This window comes from Jaculus jaculus, chromosome 2 (genome assembly GCF_020740685.1).
Source record: "Jaculus jaculus isolate mJacJac1 chromosome 2, mJacJac1.mat.Y.cur, whole genome shotgun sequence".
Classification (NCBI taxonomy): domain Eukaryota; kingdom Metazoa; phylum Chordata; class Mammalia; order Rodentia; family Dipodidae; genus Jaculus; species Jaculus jaculus.
In genome coordinates, this window is record NC_059103.1 from 6,407,844 (window position 1) to 6,423,249 (window position 15,406).

The 15,406-nt window shown below is 52.7% G+C and overlaps 1 protein-coding gene across 4 annotated transcripts in view; it reads left to right on the forward strand.

The window, feature by feature from the left end:
• The window catches only part of Mad1l1 (mitotic arrest deficient 1 like 1), a 345,185-nt gene that overhangs the window by 14,463 nt on the left and 315,316 nt on the right, over positions 1–15,406 (forward strand). For all 4 annotated transcript variants that reach the window (XM_045143912.1, XM_045143914.1, XM_045143911.1 and 1 more), the window contains exons 5-9: positions 3,642–3,766; positions 4,483–4,564; positions 7,888–8,018; positions 8,210–8,324; positions 12,593–12,654. In XM_045143912.1, coding sequence (XP_044999847.1) covers positions 3,642–3,766; positions 4,483–4,564; positions 7,888–8,018; positions 8,210–8,324; positions 12,593–12,654 — 515 coding nt within the window. The remainder of the gene's footprint in view (positions 1–3,641; positions 3,767–4,482; positions 4,565–7,887; positions 8,019–8,209; positions 8,325–12,592; positions 12,655–15,406) is intronic.

Consider the following 15,406-nt stretch of genomic DNA (forward strand, 5'->3'; position numbering starts at 1 on the left):
GCACAGACCTTCGTGACACACGGCTTCCTGTGTGCTTCTGCAGCGTTGGTTTGGCCAGACCCTCGGGGCAGGATGACAGCCTGTCACAGCTGTGGTCAGCGGCTGCTGTCAGCTGCTGGGCTGTTGTTAACAGCCACCGTGGTGTCCCTGTCATCTCGCCTGTCACGGGTCGGGGGATGTTCTGGAAATACTGTTTCCTTTCTTCCCAGACAGTGTAAGTAGGTGCCTCTGGATTTGCATTTCTTTGATTTCCAGCAAGTTCTGTTAGCATCTGAGAATGTCTTTGAACCAGGGCATGTGTGCACTGCAGCCGAGATGCTCTGGCGCATTTTGGAGGCTGCTGAGGTGCCCGTGCAGCGGGAGCCTCCCCCCACCCCTTCCCCAGCCCTCTGCTGTGGTGTTCAGGATCACAGGTGCCAAGAGGAGACGGCAGAGCGCTGGCGCTGGCCCGTCACGTCGTTGGTATTCTGTCTCCGCACCTCTCCACTTGATAGAGCCTCGCGAGCGGGCTGCGGGTTATTTTTGCCTCTGCAGCGCCGGGAGTGTGTTAACGCTGTTCCTGCATCTGTCTTCTGAGGCGAGTCTTGGCAGGGGAGGAGGCGTGATCCGTTTCCAGAGATGCGGCTCCTGTCTCACTCGGGCACGCCATTGCTCTGAGTCCCTGGCCCTGCGCGCTGGACGCTCCCTTGTAAACTCCTCGAGAGACTCTGGCCTCTCCTTCGAGAAGCCCTCCTTTGTCATGCAGCCCAGGGCGAGGAGTCTGCACTGGCCTGGTTCCTCACCCTCGTCCCTGCCCTGTGGTCCTGCCATCCATCTCTTGTCTTACTGATGCCCTCCGTCAGGCCGCGCCTGTCGGAGACCCTGATGCCCCTGATGCCCTCCGTCAGGCCGCCCCTGTCGGAGCCCCTGATGCCCCTCGCGCCGCGCTGCAGACGCCTCTTGGAGGACGTGTCACTGTTGGGCAGCTTTGTGGCTGTCACAGTGTATTCCTACACAGGCTGTTCTTTGTTTTTTCTACTCCCCCCCCCCCTTAGAGGACAAACTCAGGTGTCATCTGTCAGGTCCACCTTATTTTGAGACTGTTTTTCACTGGCCCGAAACCTGCCACATAAACTAGACTGTCTGCCGACAAGTCCAAGAATCCTCCTGTCTCCGCCTCCTCATCTCTAAGACGCCAGACACACGTGGCATTTTACGTGGGTTCTGGAGATCAAACTTAAGTCTTCATGCTGCAAGGCAAGCACTTTACTAGCTGAGCAGTTTCCCAGCCTTTGGGTACCTTTTTTTTTTGGCTTTTCGAGGTAGGGTCTCACTCTAGCTCAGGCTGACCTGGATTTCACTATGTAGTCTCTGGGTGGCCTCAAACTCTCTGCGATCCTTCTACCTCTGCTGGGATTAAAGGCGTGCACCTCCTCTTCCTCTTCCTACCTTTCTTCCTTTTCCTCCTCTTCCTTCCCTTCCTCCTTCCTTCTTTTTCTTCTTTTCTTCTTTGTTTTTTAAACAGATCTTAGATCTTTTAAAAATTTTTTAAAAAATACGTTATTTATTTGGTAAAGAGAAAGGGTAGAGAGAGGGAGAAAATGTGTGCTCCAGGGCCTCCAGCCACAGTAGCATGTGTCCCCTTGTGCATCTGGCTTATGTGGGTGCTGGAGAATCAAACCGGGATACTTTGGCTTTACAGGCAAAGGCCTTAACCACTATGCCATCTCTCTTGCTCCCCCTTTTTTTCTTTTCTTTCTTTTTTATTTTTATTTTTTTGAGGTAGGGTTTTACTCTAGCTCAGGCTGACCTGGAATTCACTATGTAGTCCCAGGGTAGCCTTGAACTCATGGTGATCCTCCTACTTCTTCCTCCTGAGTGCTGGGATTAAAGGTGTGTGCCACCATGCCTGGCTCTTTTTTCTTTTTTTAAAGTAGTTGTTACACTAGCCCAGCCTGACACGGAACTCACTCTGTAGTTCTCAAATTTACAGCACTCCTCCTATCTCACCCTCCCCAGTGCTGGGATTAAAGGCATGTGCCACCACACCTGGCTACTTTTTCTTTTTAAAATTATTATTGTTTTTATTATTATTTATTTATTTGAGAGCAATAGACAGAGAGAGAAAGAGGCAGGCAGACAGAGAGAGAGAAAGAGAGAGAGAGAGAGAGGGAGAGAATGGGTGCATCAGGGCCTCCAGCCACTGCAAACGACCTCCAGATGCATGCACCACTTTGTGCACCTGGCTTACGTGGGTCCTGGGGAATTGAGCCTCAAACTGGGGTCCTTAGGCTTCACAGGCAAGCGCTTAACCACTAAACCATCTCTCCAGCCCTACTTTTTCTTTTTTAAAAAATATGTTTAAAAATATATTATTTGTTTATTTATTTGATAGAAAGAGGTAGAGAGAGAGTGTGACTGGGCACATCAGGGCCTCCAGCCACTGCAAACGAACTCCAGTTGCATGTGCCACTTTGTGCATCTGGCTTACGTGGGTCCTAGAGAATCGAACTGGGATCCTTTGGCTTTGTAGACAAGCACCTTAACCCCAGTAAACCACCTCTCCAGCCCTGTTTTTTTTTTTCCCCTGAGGTAGGGTCTCACTTTAGTCCATGATGACCTGGAACTCACCATGTAGTCTCAAACTCATGGTAATCCTCCTGCCTCTGCTCCTGAGTGCTGGGATTAAAGGTGTGCGCTATCACGCCCAGTTTATTTTTTTTAAAATATCTTAATTTAATTTTACAATTTTACTTATTTATTTGAGAAAAAGAATGAGAGTGGGCACACCGGGGTCTCCAGCCACTGCAAATGAACTCCAGACACATGTACCACCTTGTGCATCTGGCTTACATGGGTCGAACCTGGGTCCTTAGGCTTTGCATTCAAGTGCCTTAACTGCTAAGCCATCTCTCTAACCTTACTTTCTTTCTTTCTCTCTCTCTCTGTCTCTATTTTTTTCAAGGTAGGATCTCACTCTAGCCCAGGCTGACCTGGAATTCACTATGTAGCCTCAGGGTAGCCTTGAACTGACATGGATCCTCCTATCTCTGAGATTAAAGGCATGTGCCACCACGCCTGGCTCCTACTTTTTCTCTTGATACAATATCTCCTTAAGTTGCCCAGGCTGTCTTTGAACTCATTTTGTAGCCCAGGTTGGCCTCAAACTTGTACTCTACCTGCCTCAGCCTCGTGAGTAGCTGGCATGAGAGGCCTACACCCAGTCCTGCTTCGTAACTTGGTTTTGAGGACAGCCTTAGGTCTCCTGTCTCCTGCTGCTTTGTGAGGACTTTGCTGCCCTATATCCTAACCACATTCTTAACATTGGAATGGTAACACCCATCGGGGTGTTCAGAGAAAGTGTGATGAGATCCAAAGTGTGGAGGGGAGGTGGAGGTGGATACCTGCGGTGCAGGTCTGCTGGGTGTGCCATATGAGTTTGGAGGCTACCTGGACTTAGAGGGTCATTGTAGCAGGTGGTAGTTTTGGCTTTGGGAGCCCCTCAGAAGGAATAGTTTTCCCAGAGGGTCTGGTTGTGATCCACATCTTTCTGTCAGCATAGGGGGAAACACAAGGAGGCCCTTGGGTACCTGTTGCTATGGGAGCAGAGACAAGGTGCCCGGCCCTTCTTTCCCTTTGACCTCTGGTTCACAAATCTGCAGACGATCACCACGCTGAAGGGGCGCATCTCGGAGCTGCAGTGGAGCCTGATGGACCAGGACGTCCAGGTGAAGCGCCTGGAGTCCGAGAAGCAGGAGCTGAAGGAGCAGCTGGATTTGCAGCAGCAGTGAGTGCAGTGACCCACCCCTGTGCCAAGCCCTTAGCTGCTGTCCTTGTCCACAGACTGCAGGAGGGACACACGGGGGGGGGGAGGTGGAGGGGCCTCTGAACCCAGTGCAGAGACCGGGATGGGAGGTGGCATGCATTCTTGGAGCTGGCTTCCAGAGAGGGACTGTTCTGAGCCAGATTTGGAGGGGTGGGTGACTGGCAGAGAATAGGCATCTGCGCCCCCTGGTGAGTGGTGGCCAGGCTTTGGGTGCTGCCCTGAAGAGTCAGCTCTTTCCGTGGCCAGGTTGCTATGGTGGGCTGACAGGCACTGTTGGGTGAGCAAGGATGGGGACCTGTGTGGTGCCACAGGGGGCCTGGGCACACTTACTGTCTCATCTAGGTGAGACCAAAGCTTTGGCGCCCATTCAGAGGCTGGCCCAGGACGTGGGATTCCCCTGCAGAGGGTGTGTGTGAGTCCATATTGGAGGCTCGGGCTGTGGGGCATCATGGGCTAGCCCTGAATGTGTTCTGCTTCTCTCCCTCTCTTGGGGGTTTTTGAGACAGGGTTTCACTGTAGCCTTTGCTAACCTGGACCTCACTCTGTAGCCCCAGGCCAGCCTTGAATTCCTGGAGATCTACCTCAGCCGTCTGAGTGCTGGGATTAAAGGAATGTGCCACCACGCCCAGCTAGTACATGTGGTACCTTTTTTTTTTTTTTTTTTTTTTCCCCCACAGAAAATGGCAGGAGGCGAATGAGAAGATCCAGGAACTGCAGGCCAGCCAGGAAGAGAGGACAGACCAGGAGCAGAAGATCAAGGTGGGCTATTGAGTGAGCCCTGTGTGGGCCTCCTGTCGGAAGCCGCAGCGGCCTGAGCCCTCTTGTCCTGCGCAGGCCTTTCTGAGTGGATGTGTTCAGTGGCGTGTGAGACAGTAGTTGATTGTCCTGAGTGCCCAGCCCTGTATGTTGGGTGCTGCGGAGGCCACAGCGAACGCTCTGATGACATAGTGATGAAGACCTCTAGAAACCTAAGAGCAAGGTCGACATGGGGCCTGGGGAAGATGGCTTAATTGGCAAAGTGCTTCCCACACAAGCAGGATGATCTGAGTTTGGACTCTTGGCACCCGTGCCATCCCGGCACACAGGGCGCAGAGGTGGGTCTCTGGGACCGATGGCTATTGGCTGATAGGTGACTTCTGAGTTCAAGTGAGATACCCTTGTTTTTTTGGTTTTGTTTTGTTTTGTTTTTCGAGGCAGGGTCTCACTCTAGCTCAGGCTGACCTGGAATTCACTTTGTAGTCTCAGGGTGGCCTCGAACTCAGGGCGATCCTCCTACCTCTGCCTCCCAAGTGCTGGGATTAAAGGTGTGCGGTACCATGCCTGGCTCCTTTTCTTAATAAATAAGGTGGTGAGATCAAAGAAGAACACTCAACACTACCTACACAGACCTGCATAGTGGAGGCGAAAATATTGACACCAAAATAGAAGAGAGACTAGTTAGAAAGAATGAATTTAGTGGACGGAGGATTTGAAAGAAAAGCAGAATGGGGAAGGGGGTTATGATCATGGTGTATTGCCTATGTTTATGAAAGTTGTCGATAAAAAGTTAAAAAAAGCCAGGTGTGGTGCACGCCTTTAGTCCCAGCACTTGGGCAGAGGTAGGAAGATTGTTGTGAGTTCAAGCCCAACCTGGGACTACACAGTGAGTTCCAGGTCAGCCTGCATTAGTGAGACCCTACCTCAAAAACAAAACAAAACAAAAATTAATAAAAGACATTAGGCACCCTTTGGCCTCCGTATCTGCACATACACGCACACAGGCATGCACCCACACATGTGGAAATGAATACTCATATGCAAACACACAATCTAGGTCCCCAGGCAGGATGATGCAGTGTAGGCGTTGAGAGCCCATGCCTGCAATTACTGCCGAGACAGGAGTCTTTTATGTTCAGGACCAGCCTAGGCTACATGAAGAGTAGGCTGAGTTGGGTACGCTGCCCGTAGTTGAACAGCCAGAGTGTGGCTGAGCTGGGTCTCCAAGCCAAGGCGTTCTGATAGTTGAGGCCCCAATGCTTCACCAGAGGGTGTGTTGTTGGAGAGATGGTGCCTTGAGAAATCTTCTCTGGCAGCCTGGGGACATGGCTTAGCACTTAAGGCGTTTGCCTGTAAAGCCAAAGAACCCAGGTTCAATTCCCCAGGACCCACATAAGCCAGATGCAGGAGGTGGCGCATGCATCTGGAGTTCTTTGCAGTGGCCGAAAGCCCTGGTCTGCCCATTCTCTCTCTCTCTCTGCCTTTCTCTCTCAAACAAATAAAAGTAAAATAGAAATCTTCGGCTTCCTTTCTGTGGCCTTCCGAGAAACAAACAGTCCTGGTGGCAGGCCCGTGCCAGCTGCTCCCTACTGCCCTTGACTGTGAATTGTGTGTCCCCCACCAGCCCCAGGCCTGGACTTCTCCAGTTCCTGGCTATCAGCCTATCTGCTTCCCTCCCACACCTTCTTTTCCTTATCTTCTCAGTCACCTTCCCTGTGGCCTTCTTCCTTTCCTCTGAGTCCCCTGCTCAGTACTGTCTACTTGTGCATAGGCTTGGCCAGTTTGTCCTCTGTGTCTTTCTATCCCACTCTTTGACCCTGTATCTGGACAGCATTGGACTCCATAGGGGCCTGTTGACCATGGACTGACGCAGTGGTTTTGTACGTAGCCCGTTGAGTGGCTTGTCACTAGGTGCTGCTGCCGTCTTGTTGAGGGCCAAGCTGACCGCTGTAGTGGAAGAGTGTCTACACGGCGGGTCAGGCGCAGCTGCTCCCACAGAAAGGGCAGTCCTTGTGGAGCCCGGGGACTACATTCAGGTGTACCCCAAGCTCCTGTTAGGGACCTGGGGCTGGATGGTGTGCAGATGGATGGCTCTCAGGGTGCAGAGGGCAGGGCCATTTTAGAAGTGGTGGCAAAGCTGATGCTGAGGGGCTCGGCTGGAGCAGCCTGGGAAGACCCCCAGGGGCCCTGAGCCCTGGAGACCACTGAGGTCCTTGGACACCTTAGGAGATTTTTGCAGCTACCAAGCCTTACTTTATTTATCTTACTCTTGTTTGTTTGAGGCAGTGTCTCATGTAGCCTGGGATGGCCTCAAACTCATGACCTTGAATCATATCTGATCTCTCTGTCTGCACCTCTTGAGTGCTGGGGTTACAGGCCTGTCCCACCATCTCCAAGCCCAGCGTGTGCGGTGCTGGGGTTGGGACCCAGAGCTTCCTACCTGCTAGCAAGCACTCTACCAGCTGGGCTATATCCCGAGCCCCGTGAGTCTTGAATGTTTCTCACAGGGCTTCTTTGTGCAGTGGAAGCTGGTCTGCAGCTCGTTACGTAGCTGAGGCTGTGGGCCAAGAACCCGTGTCCCTTCTGTGTCCGTCTCTGGGAGTAGGCATGTGACACCACCACGCATGATTTCCTGCATGCGAGGTGAGCGCTCAGCCACCAGAGCAGAGTCTCCAGCCCCTTCGTTTATTTTCATGAAGCGGTAAGTCACATACTGACTAATTGTGGAAAACCAGCCTCCCCCGCCAACGTTGGGGCTCGCGTCCGAAAGCGACAGCGGGCAGCACGCATCAGGTCAGGAGCATCAGGTTGTCTCATCTTGCACTGAAACAGAAGTGCCCGCTGCTCTTGAGGGGGTCTGTTGCCAGGTAACTGCTTCCACTGTGCTCCTGCCACCTCCTTGAGTGGTGTCAGAGGTGCCAGCCGGGGGTGGGCTGGCTCCCATGCAGAGCAGGCAGCAGACAAAGCCATCCCAGGGTCTCAGCACAGGTGCAGGGCTCTCATGCCTGCATCATCCGTGTTCCCTGAAGGGTGGCGCAAGTTGCGATCAACGAATCTGTAGTCAGCCCTGCCACTGGGTCGCAGCTTAGGTTCCACCAGGCTGCGGTGTGCATGATGATGTATCCGTCGTCGTAATTTCCCAGGGGCGCTCCCCTGCCCTAAAACCTTCCCTCTGCCTCCTTTTCTTCCTGCTCTCTTCCCATGATAGCCACTGCCTCGCTGTCTCCGTTCTTCTCCCTTCTAGAACACTGGAGCTCCCTTTGCAGACGCCGTGTTCCTCTGTTTCCTGCCTGCTCACTTTCCTTTCCCTGCTCTGTCCCGGACAGGACCTGGAGCAGAAGCTGCGCCTGCAGGAACAGGACACGGCCGTGCTGCGGAGCGTGAGGTCCGAGCTTCTGCGCATGCCCCGCATGGAGCGGGAGCTGACGCGGCTGCGCGAGGAGAACGCTCAGCTGAGGTGAGGGCCCGCGGGCAGCCTGCCACCTCCGGCTGGCACTGGGTTGCTGGCCTGGGCGCTGCTCACACTACTGGGACCCTTGGGCTTGTCCCATAGGTTGTCCCCTGTGTGTGACCGTCGGAGGGCAGGGAGGACTGTTGGGGTCACCTCCAGCACCTGTGGCTGTTCGAGTGACTGTTCCGGCCTTGCAGGGAGATGAAGGAGACCAACGGGCTGCTCACGGAGGAGCTGGAGGGCCTGCAGAGGAAGCTGGGCCGGCAGGAGAAGATGCAGGAAGCGCTGGTTGCCCTGGAGCTGGAGAAGGAGGTGAGTGGTGGGTGAGCAGCACCTCCAGGGCTGACCTCTGACCGCCCAGAGCACCCTGTTCGCCTGTTATATGGAACAACTGGTCACCTGTTGGCTGCTGTGGGCATGTGATAGGTAGAATGCCGAAATCCTGGAACCTGGCAAGGGATTGAGCTTTTTTAATTTATTTATTAGAGATGGGTGGTGGGGGGGGGGAGTGAGAACAGGTGCCAGGGCCTCTAGCCAGTGCAAACGAACTCTAGATACATGCACCACCATGTGCATCTGGCTTATGTGGGACCTGGAGAATTGAACTTGTGTCCTTAGGCTTCATAGGCATGCGCCTTAACTGCTAAGCTATCCCTCCAGCCCCCCTGCCCTTTTATGTTTTAAAATTTTATTTATTTGAGACAGAGAAGGAGGCAGAGAGAGAGAGAGAGAGAGAGAGAGAGAGAGAGAGAGAGAGGCGGGGGGGGGGAGAGAGAGAATGGATGCACCAGGACCTCCAGCCACTGAAATGTACTCCAGATGCATGTGCCCCTTGTGCATTTGTCTTATGTGGGTCCTGGGGAATTGAGCCTCCAACTGGGGTCCTTAGGCTTCACAGCAAGTGCTTAACTGCTAAGCCATCTCTCCAGCCCAGTGAGTTGGGCTTGTAATTACCTGGCTTGGGTCGGGGCAGATCCTGGGTTTTCCAGGTACATTACCCAACTGGCTGGGGTTGGCCTGTAGAGGTGGGTGGTGAGGAAGAGGACCTGTCTGGCTGCTGCTGTGGACATGGTAGGAGGGCCTGAGCCAGGGGGTCTGGCACCTCTAGACACTGGAAAACGCAGGAGACAAGTTGTCCTCGAAGCCTCCAGAAGTCACACAGCCCTGGTGGCGCCTTGCTTCAAGCTCAGCAAGACCTGGTTAGATTTCTCAGCTACAGAAGGAAGCTGTGAGATGGCTGGGCTGCTGGAGTGTCAGGGTGGAGGGGAGATGTGGGGATCCAGGCTAGGGCCGTCTCCCCCTGACTGTAGTTGGGACTCAGTGGAGCTGTGTTGAAGGGTATGGCGCTGGGAAGCATTGGGGAGTCACGTGGGCAGAGTGAGAAACTGAGTGTTAGGGGACTTTCTTCCTTGCCATTGTCCAGCAAGTTTGGACCAGAACCTGGGTCTGCCCGGGGTCTTTCTGTCCTTCGTCGTGCTTCCTGTGCTTTCCTAGTCACCTTCCATGGTTGGCCAGGCATGTGCCTGGCCACTGTTCTTCCATCCTGCCGGTCTGGAGTAATAAGATGTCCGCCTGCCATCTTGACCCTCAGCTGTCCCCCATCTCTGGCTACTTCCTGAAGTGTACCCCTTTGGATAACATGTGTGTGTGGGGTATGCATGTTGCACAGATATTGACATTGGGTGTCTTCCTCAGTCATTCTCCACCTTACATTTTGGGACAGGGTCTCGCTGGACCTTGAGCTCACTGATTCAGTCAGTCTGGACAGCCAGCACGCCCCAGGGATCTTCCCGTCTCTGTCCCTAGTGCTGGGGTTACTTATAGGTACCTATCACCATGTCTGGCTTTTTTTTTTTTTTTTTTTAAATTTTTTATTTATTTATTTGAGAGCGACAGACACAGGGAGAAAGACAGATAGAGGGAGAGAGAGAGAATGGGAGCGCCAGGGCTTCCAGCCTCTGCAAACGAACTCCAGATGCGTGCACCCCCTTGTGCATCTGGCTAACGTGGGACCTGGGGAACCGAGCCTCGAACCGGGGTCCTTAGGCTTCACAGGCAAGTGCTTAACTGCTAAGCCATCTCTCCAGCCCTGGCTTTTTTATTTTTTGAAATTTAAGATTTTAAATTAGTGTTTATGCATATTCTTTTTTTTTTTTAATTGGTTTTTCAAGGTAGGGTTTCACTCTAGCTCAGGCTGACCTGGAATTCACTATGTAATTTCAGGGTGGCTTCGAACACACACAATCCTCCTACCTCTGCCTCCCGAGTGCTGGGATTAAAGGTGTGTGCCACCATGCCTGGCTTATGTGTACTCTTTTTTAAAAGAAAAATTTTTTTTTAAAAATTTTTATTTATTTATTTATTTGAGAGCAACAGACACAGAGAGGAAGACAGATAGAGGGGGAGAGAGAGAATGGGCGCGCCAGGGCTTCCAGCCACTGCAAACGAACTCCAGACGCGTGCGCCCCCTTGTGCATCTGGCTAACGTGGGACCTGGGGAACCGAGCCTCGAACCGGGGTCCTTAGGCTTCACAGGCAAGCGCTTAACTGCTAAGCCATCTCTCCAGCCCTAAAAGAAAATTTATTTGAGCTGGGCGTGGTGGCACACGCCTTTAATCCTAGCATTCTGGAGGCAGAGGTAGGAGGATTGCCATGAGTTTGGGGCCATCCTGAGACTACATAATGAATTCCAGGTCAGCCTGGGTCAGAGCCAGAGCCAGACCCTACCTTGAAAAACAAAAACAAAACAAGAAAAAATTATTATTATTATTATTATTATTTGAGAGAGAAACAGGCAGATAGAATGGGTGCACAAGGGCCTCTAGCTACTGCAGATGAACTCCAGACACATGTGCCACCTTGTGTATCTGGCTTATGTAGGTACTGGGAAATTGGATCTGGGTCCTTAGGCTTCATAGGCAAGTGCCTTAACCACTAAGCCACCTCTCCAGCCCTGTGTAAACTTTTTATCATTATTTTTCCCATATACTTAAAAAATTTTTATTATGTATATATTGTACCAGGATATACTCTTTTTTTTTTTTTGGTTTTTCGAGGTAGGGTCTCACTCTGGTCCAGGCTGACCTGGACTTAACTCTGTAGTCTCAGGGTGGCCTTGAACTCACTGCGATCCTCCTACCTCTGCCTCCCGAGTGCTGGGATTAAAGGCGTGCGCCACCACGCCCGGCCAGGATATACTCCTATAGCCCCTTACCTTGGCTGTTGTTACCCTAGGGGTCCTCCTCAGTGGAGTTATGGCATTCACTGTGGGGGTCATGAACGCCTGTCAGTTCCTAGTGGGGGCCCTATGCCTCAGGGTGTTCCTACCCACTTTGTGGCTCTTAGGATCTTTCTGCCCCCTCTTCTGCCATATTCCCTGAGCCATGGCAGGCCTGTTGGCAGTGTGATTTAGTTTTGAGTTCTTTGTAGCCTTTGGATTTCTGCTTTGATAGGTTATGATTGATCACTGTGTCTGTCACTATCTCCCTGGAGCTGGTTGTCAGGCCTGTAGTAAGAGCAGTGTTCATGTTGCTGCTTTCTCTGCAGTTTCTCCTGAGCCCTGGCAGATGTGGTGGAGGTGGCACGCCTCATGGTGGGCAGTTGGCTATCTTTTTGTCTTATCATTAGATCTTGGCTTTTCTCCATTTTTTGTTTTCTGCCAGATGGATAGATATAAAATAAAACAGATTCTCTAGCCAGGAGTGAGAGCTTGAGTTAAAGGAGGTATACAAAGTTATTTGAGAGCTTCTTGTTGTGCAAGCCCACTCTTTCACCGGAGAGCAGAGGGGGTTTCTTTCTGAAGCCTATGAGTTTCCTGACCGTGGGATTCTGACTTGGTTTCCAGTACCAGCTATGAGTTCTCTCCCAGTGAGCAGGCCTCATGTCCAGTCAGAGAACAGTTGGCTATCCGCAGAGGCTGTGTGCCACTATTGTACAAGTGTGTACTTCCTGTCTGGCTGGTTAATTTTGTCTGCAGGGTTCTGGCCTGTTCACGTTATTGCCGATTGTTGTCTCTCCAGCACTGTGGGGCTCGCCAAGAGCAAGCTAGTTTCCCTTCCTGTTGCAGCATGGTGCGCTGAGGTCCTGTGACCCTAGCCCGTGATGCTTTCAGCAATACGGTCTTATCTTTTTTTTGGTTTTTCAAGGTAGGGTCTCACTCTAGCCCAGGCTGACTTGGAATTCACTATGGAGGCTCAGGGTGGCCTCGAACTCACGGTGATCCTCCTACCTCTGCCTCCCGAGTGCTGGGATTAAAGGCGTGCACCACCATGCCCAGCCGGTCTTACCTTTTATGTCTGGCAGATTATCAGCGTTTTCATGCCTGCCTTTTATGTGGACACCGGGGATCTGAACTCCGGTCCTCACGCTTGCACAGCAAGCAGTTTACCCACTGAGCCGTCACCCCAGCGGCTCCCAGGTGGCTGATGACCTGTTGGGGCTCCAGGCCCCCGAGTGAGTAGCTGGCGTAGTTAGTGGCTCACACCAGGCTGCCCGTTCCAGATGGGCATCTCTTGGAGGCGGCTTCTGCAGGCGCAGGGTCTGAACTCACCCTGGAGCAAGTGCTGTCATTGTCTTTCCAGAGGCTGCTGACGAAGCTGCAGAGCTGGGAGAGACTGGACCAGACCATGGGCTTGAACCTCAGGTAGGTGGGCCGCCACCTCTGTCCCACTCGGGGTGGTCGCCTCCAGGGCTGATTCTGCCTCCTGGGTGGGCTTCTCTGCAGGGGGCTTTGCAGCAGTAGGGAAGGGGAACCCAGTGGTTCTTCGCGCTGATGTTGTGGGGCCCAGCATGAGAGTCAGCAGAGGAGGGCGCAGGCAGCTCCCACTGTCCTGCACCCTCACTGTCGGGGGGCGGTCATTCCTTTTAGGTGTTGGTAACCACTTAGAATGAACCAAAAGTTAGGGTTCAGTCACATCAACGTGCGGGGATCTTGTCAGGCTCCTGCTGCGTACCGCTCAGCTGGTCTGTGCCAGACTCACTGCCAGCAGGGAGGTGAAAGGACGCAGGCGTTCATATGGGAAGGGCAGGTAGATCCCGTTAGCCAGTGCATCTGACCAGTGCCCCATGCTTCTCGGGCGTCAGTGACCAGGTGTGGCCCACTCTTTGGCCATAGTGACCTTCTGTGAGCCTCCGAAGATGTGATCCAGCTGCTGCCCTTTGCGGTATCCCGTGTGCTCTGTGTGTCTGACAGGCTGGGGGACTGAGACGGGATGAGCAGAGCGGGCCTGGGCACACGCCTGCAGGGTTCTAGAAGCCTTTTGTTTGGTTTCAAGGGCGTCGAGATTTCTGGCTTCAGGTTGTCTCTCCCGCTGCTCAAACAAGGCCATGATTGAAACCGTCCCAGCTGAGCTGTCCTGTAATCGCCCCATCCCCTGCTGGCTCTCGGAATCTCCTCCTTCCCATCCTAGCCTTCCATTCTCTACCACTTGGCAGTGCCTCTAGGTGTCCTTGTAAGTCACAGAGGAGGGAGCAGCTGCCGTTTGAACCCAGGCTCTCAGGCTGGCCCAGCAGGCCTTTTGGCATGTGCTTTCTCCTGTTCTCTGGGCTTGTTTAATGGCCGGCGAGTGTCCCTCCTGCTCCTGGGGCGACTCTGCTCAGACCAGAAACCTCTGTGACTGCTTTGTCTTGATGGAGATCAGAGGCCCCTTGTGCCCAGTCTGACTGGCCTGTTGGAGCACTGGGGTGCCTGGTTCTTCCCGAAGCAGTTACTGTCAGCGTGGAGTAGCACAGCTGCCATGGCCTGGAGGGAACGCCCAGCTTTTCTTTGAGCTCTCTGGACCAGGCTCCCCTCCCGAGTACTCCGTGGAGAGTGGAGCTGGTTCCTGGGTGGCTTGGTCCCAGCCCAGTCCTGGCCGGGGCTGCCTGTGCTCTTCCTACCACAGGGCCGGGCAAGAGATGGGAGCTGTTGCTTGTGCCAGCCTGTCTTTATAGAGATGGCCAGGCCCCTGGCTGATGCCCTGTCCTGGGCCCCTCTGTTGACAGCCGGGAACGCCTGACCTGGGGACTGGCCTTTCTGCAAGGCAGAGGGCCCAGGCTTTGTGGTGCTTGGCTTCTTGGTGTCCCAAGTCTCTCCTCAGTGGTGGGCATCACTGCTGGGCAGATGTTCTTTCTCATGCTTGTCTGTCATGTCTGGGCGGCTGTGGCTGCCTGGCACCTTGGAAACCTCACCATTGCTCAACATCTTGGCAGATGTCTGGGAACTGTCTCAGGTTAGCCTTGACAACCCAGGTGACTCACGCTGTACTCCGTGGTGACACTTGTTCTGTGACGGTATGGATTGCGAGCCACCCTGGTCGAATGCACACGGGGTTGGAGGGTTTGGTGTTAGCGTATTGCTAGACTCTGTTTAATGCGCAAGAAGCTCTGTTGGTCCAGGCCCCGACGCCCTCCCCCCAGGAGTCTTTTCTCTAAGCGTGGTTGTTCACCTGAAGTCTAGCTCCTTGGGTAACTGAGGCCGGAGGCTCAAGTAGACACACCCACAACTGACTGGAGAGATGGCTTAGTGGTCGAGGTGCTTGCTTACAAGCCTAATGGCCCAGATTCAAATCCCCAGTACCCACGTAAAGCCAGATATACAAAGTGGTGCATGAATCTGGAGTTTGTTTGCAGTGGTAAGAGGCCCTGGTGCATCCATCTCTCTCTCTCTCTCTCTCTCTCTGTGTGTGTGTGTCTACTTGCAAATAATAATTAATTAAAAAATATATCACTTGGAGTTTGGACAGCACAGATTCTGGGGCCAGGCCCAGACCAAATGAGTCAGCAGCACTGGGGGCTGCGTATGAGTGATGGGGCGGCCTTAGAACTACTGTGCTATGTTGAATTTTTTATTTTATCTTATTTTTTTCTGGCTTTTTTATTTGAGGTAGGGTTTCACTCTAGCCCAGGCTGACCTGGAATTCACTATGTAGTCTCAGGGTGGCCTTGAACTCAGGGCGATCCTTTTACCTCTGCCTCCCGAGTGCTGGGATTAAAGGCACGCACCATCATGTCCGGCGCACTTTTTATTTTATTTTATTTTTTTTAAACTTTATTTATTTGAGAGAGAGAAAGAGGCAGAGAGAGGGAGAGAGAGGATGGGCATGCCAGGGCCTTCAGGCACTGCAAATGAATTCCAGATGCATGTGCCCCTTTATGCATCTGGCTTATGTGGGTCCAGGGGAATTGAACTGAGGTCCTTTGGCTTCAAACACCTTGACCACTAAGCTATCTCTCCAGCTCCTTTTATTTAAAAAAATTTTTTTTTTGTTAAGGATGCTGTTAAAGTTCTTACCTACAAAGCCAAAGGACCCAGGTTTGATCCCCTAGTACTCACGTAAAGCCAGATGCACAAGGTGGCATATACGTCTGGAATTTATTTCCAATGGCTGGAGGCCCTGGTGCACTCATTCTTTTCT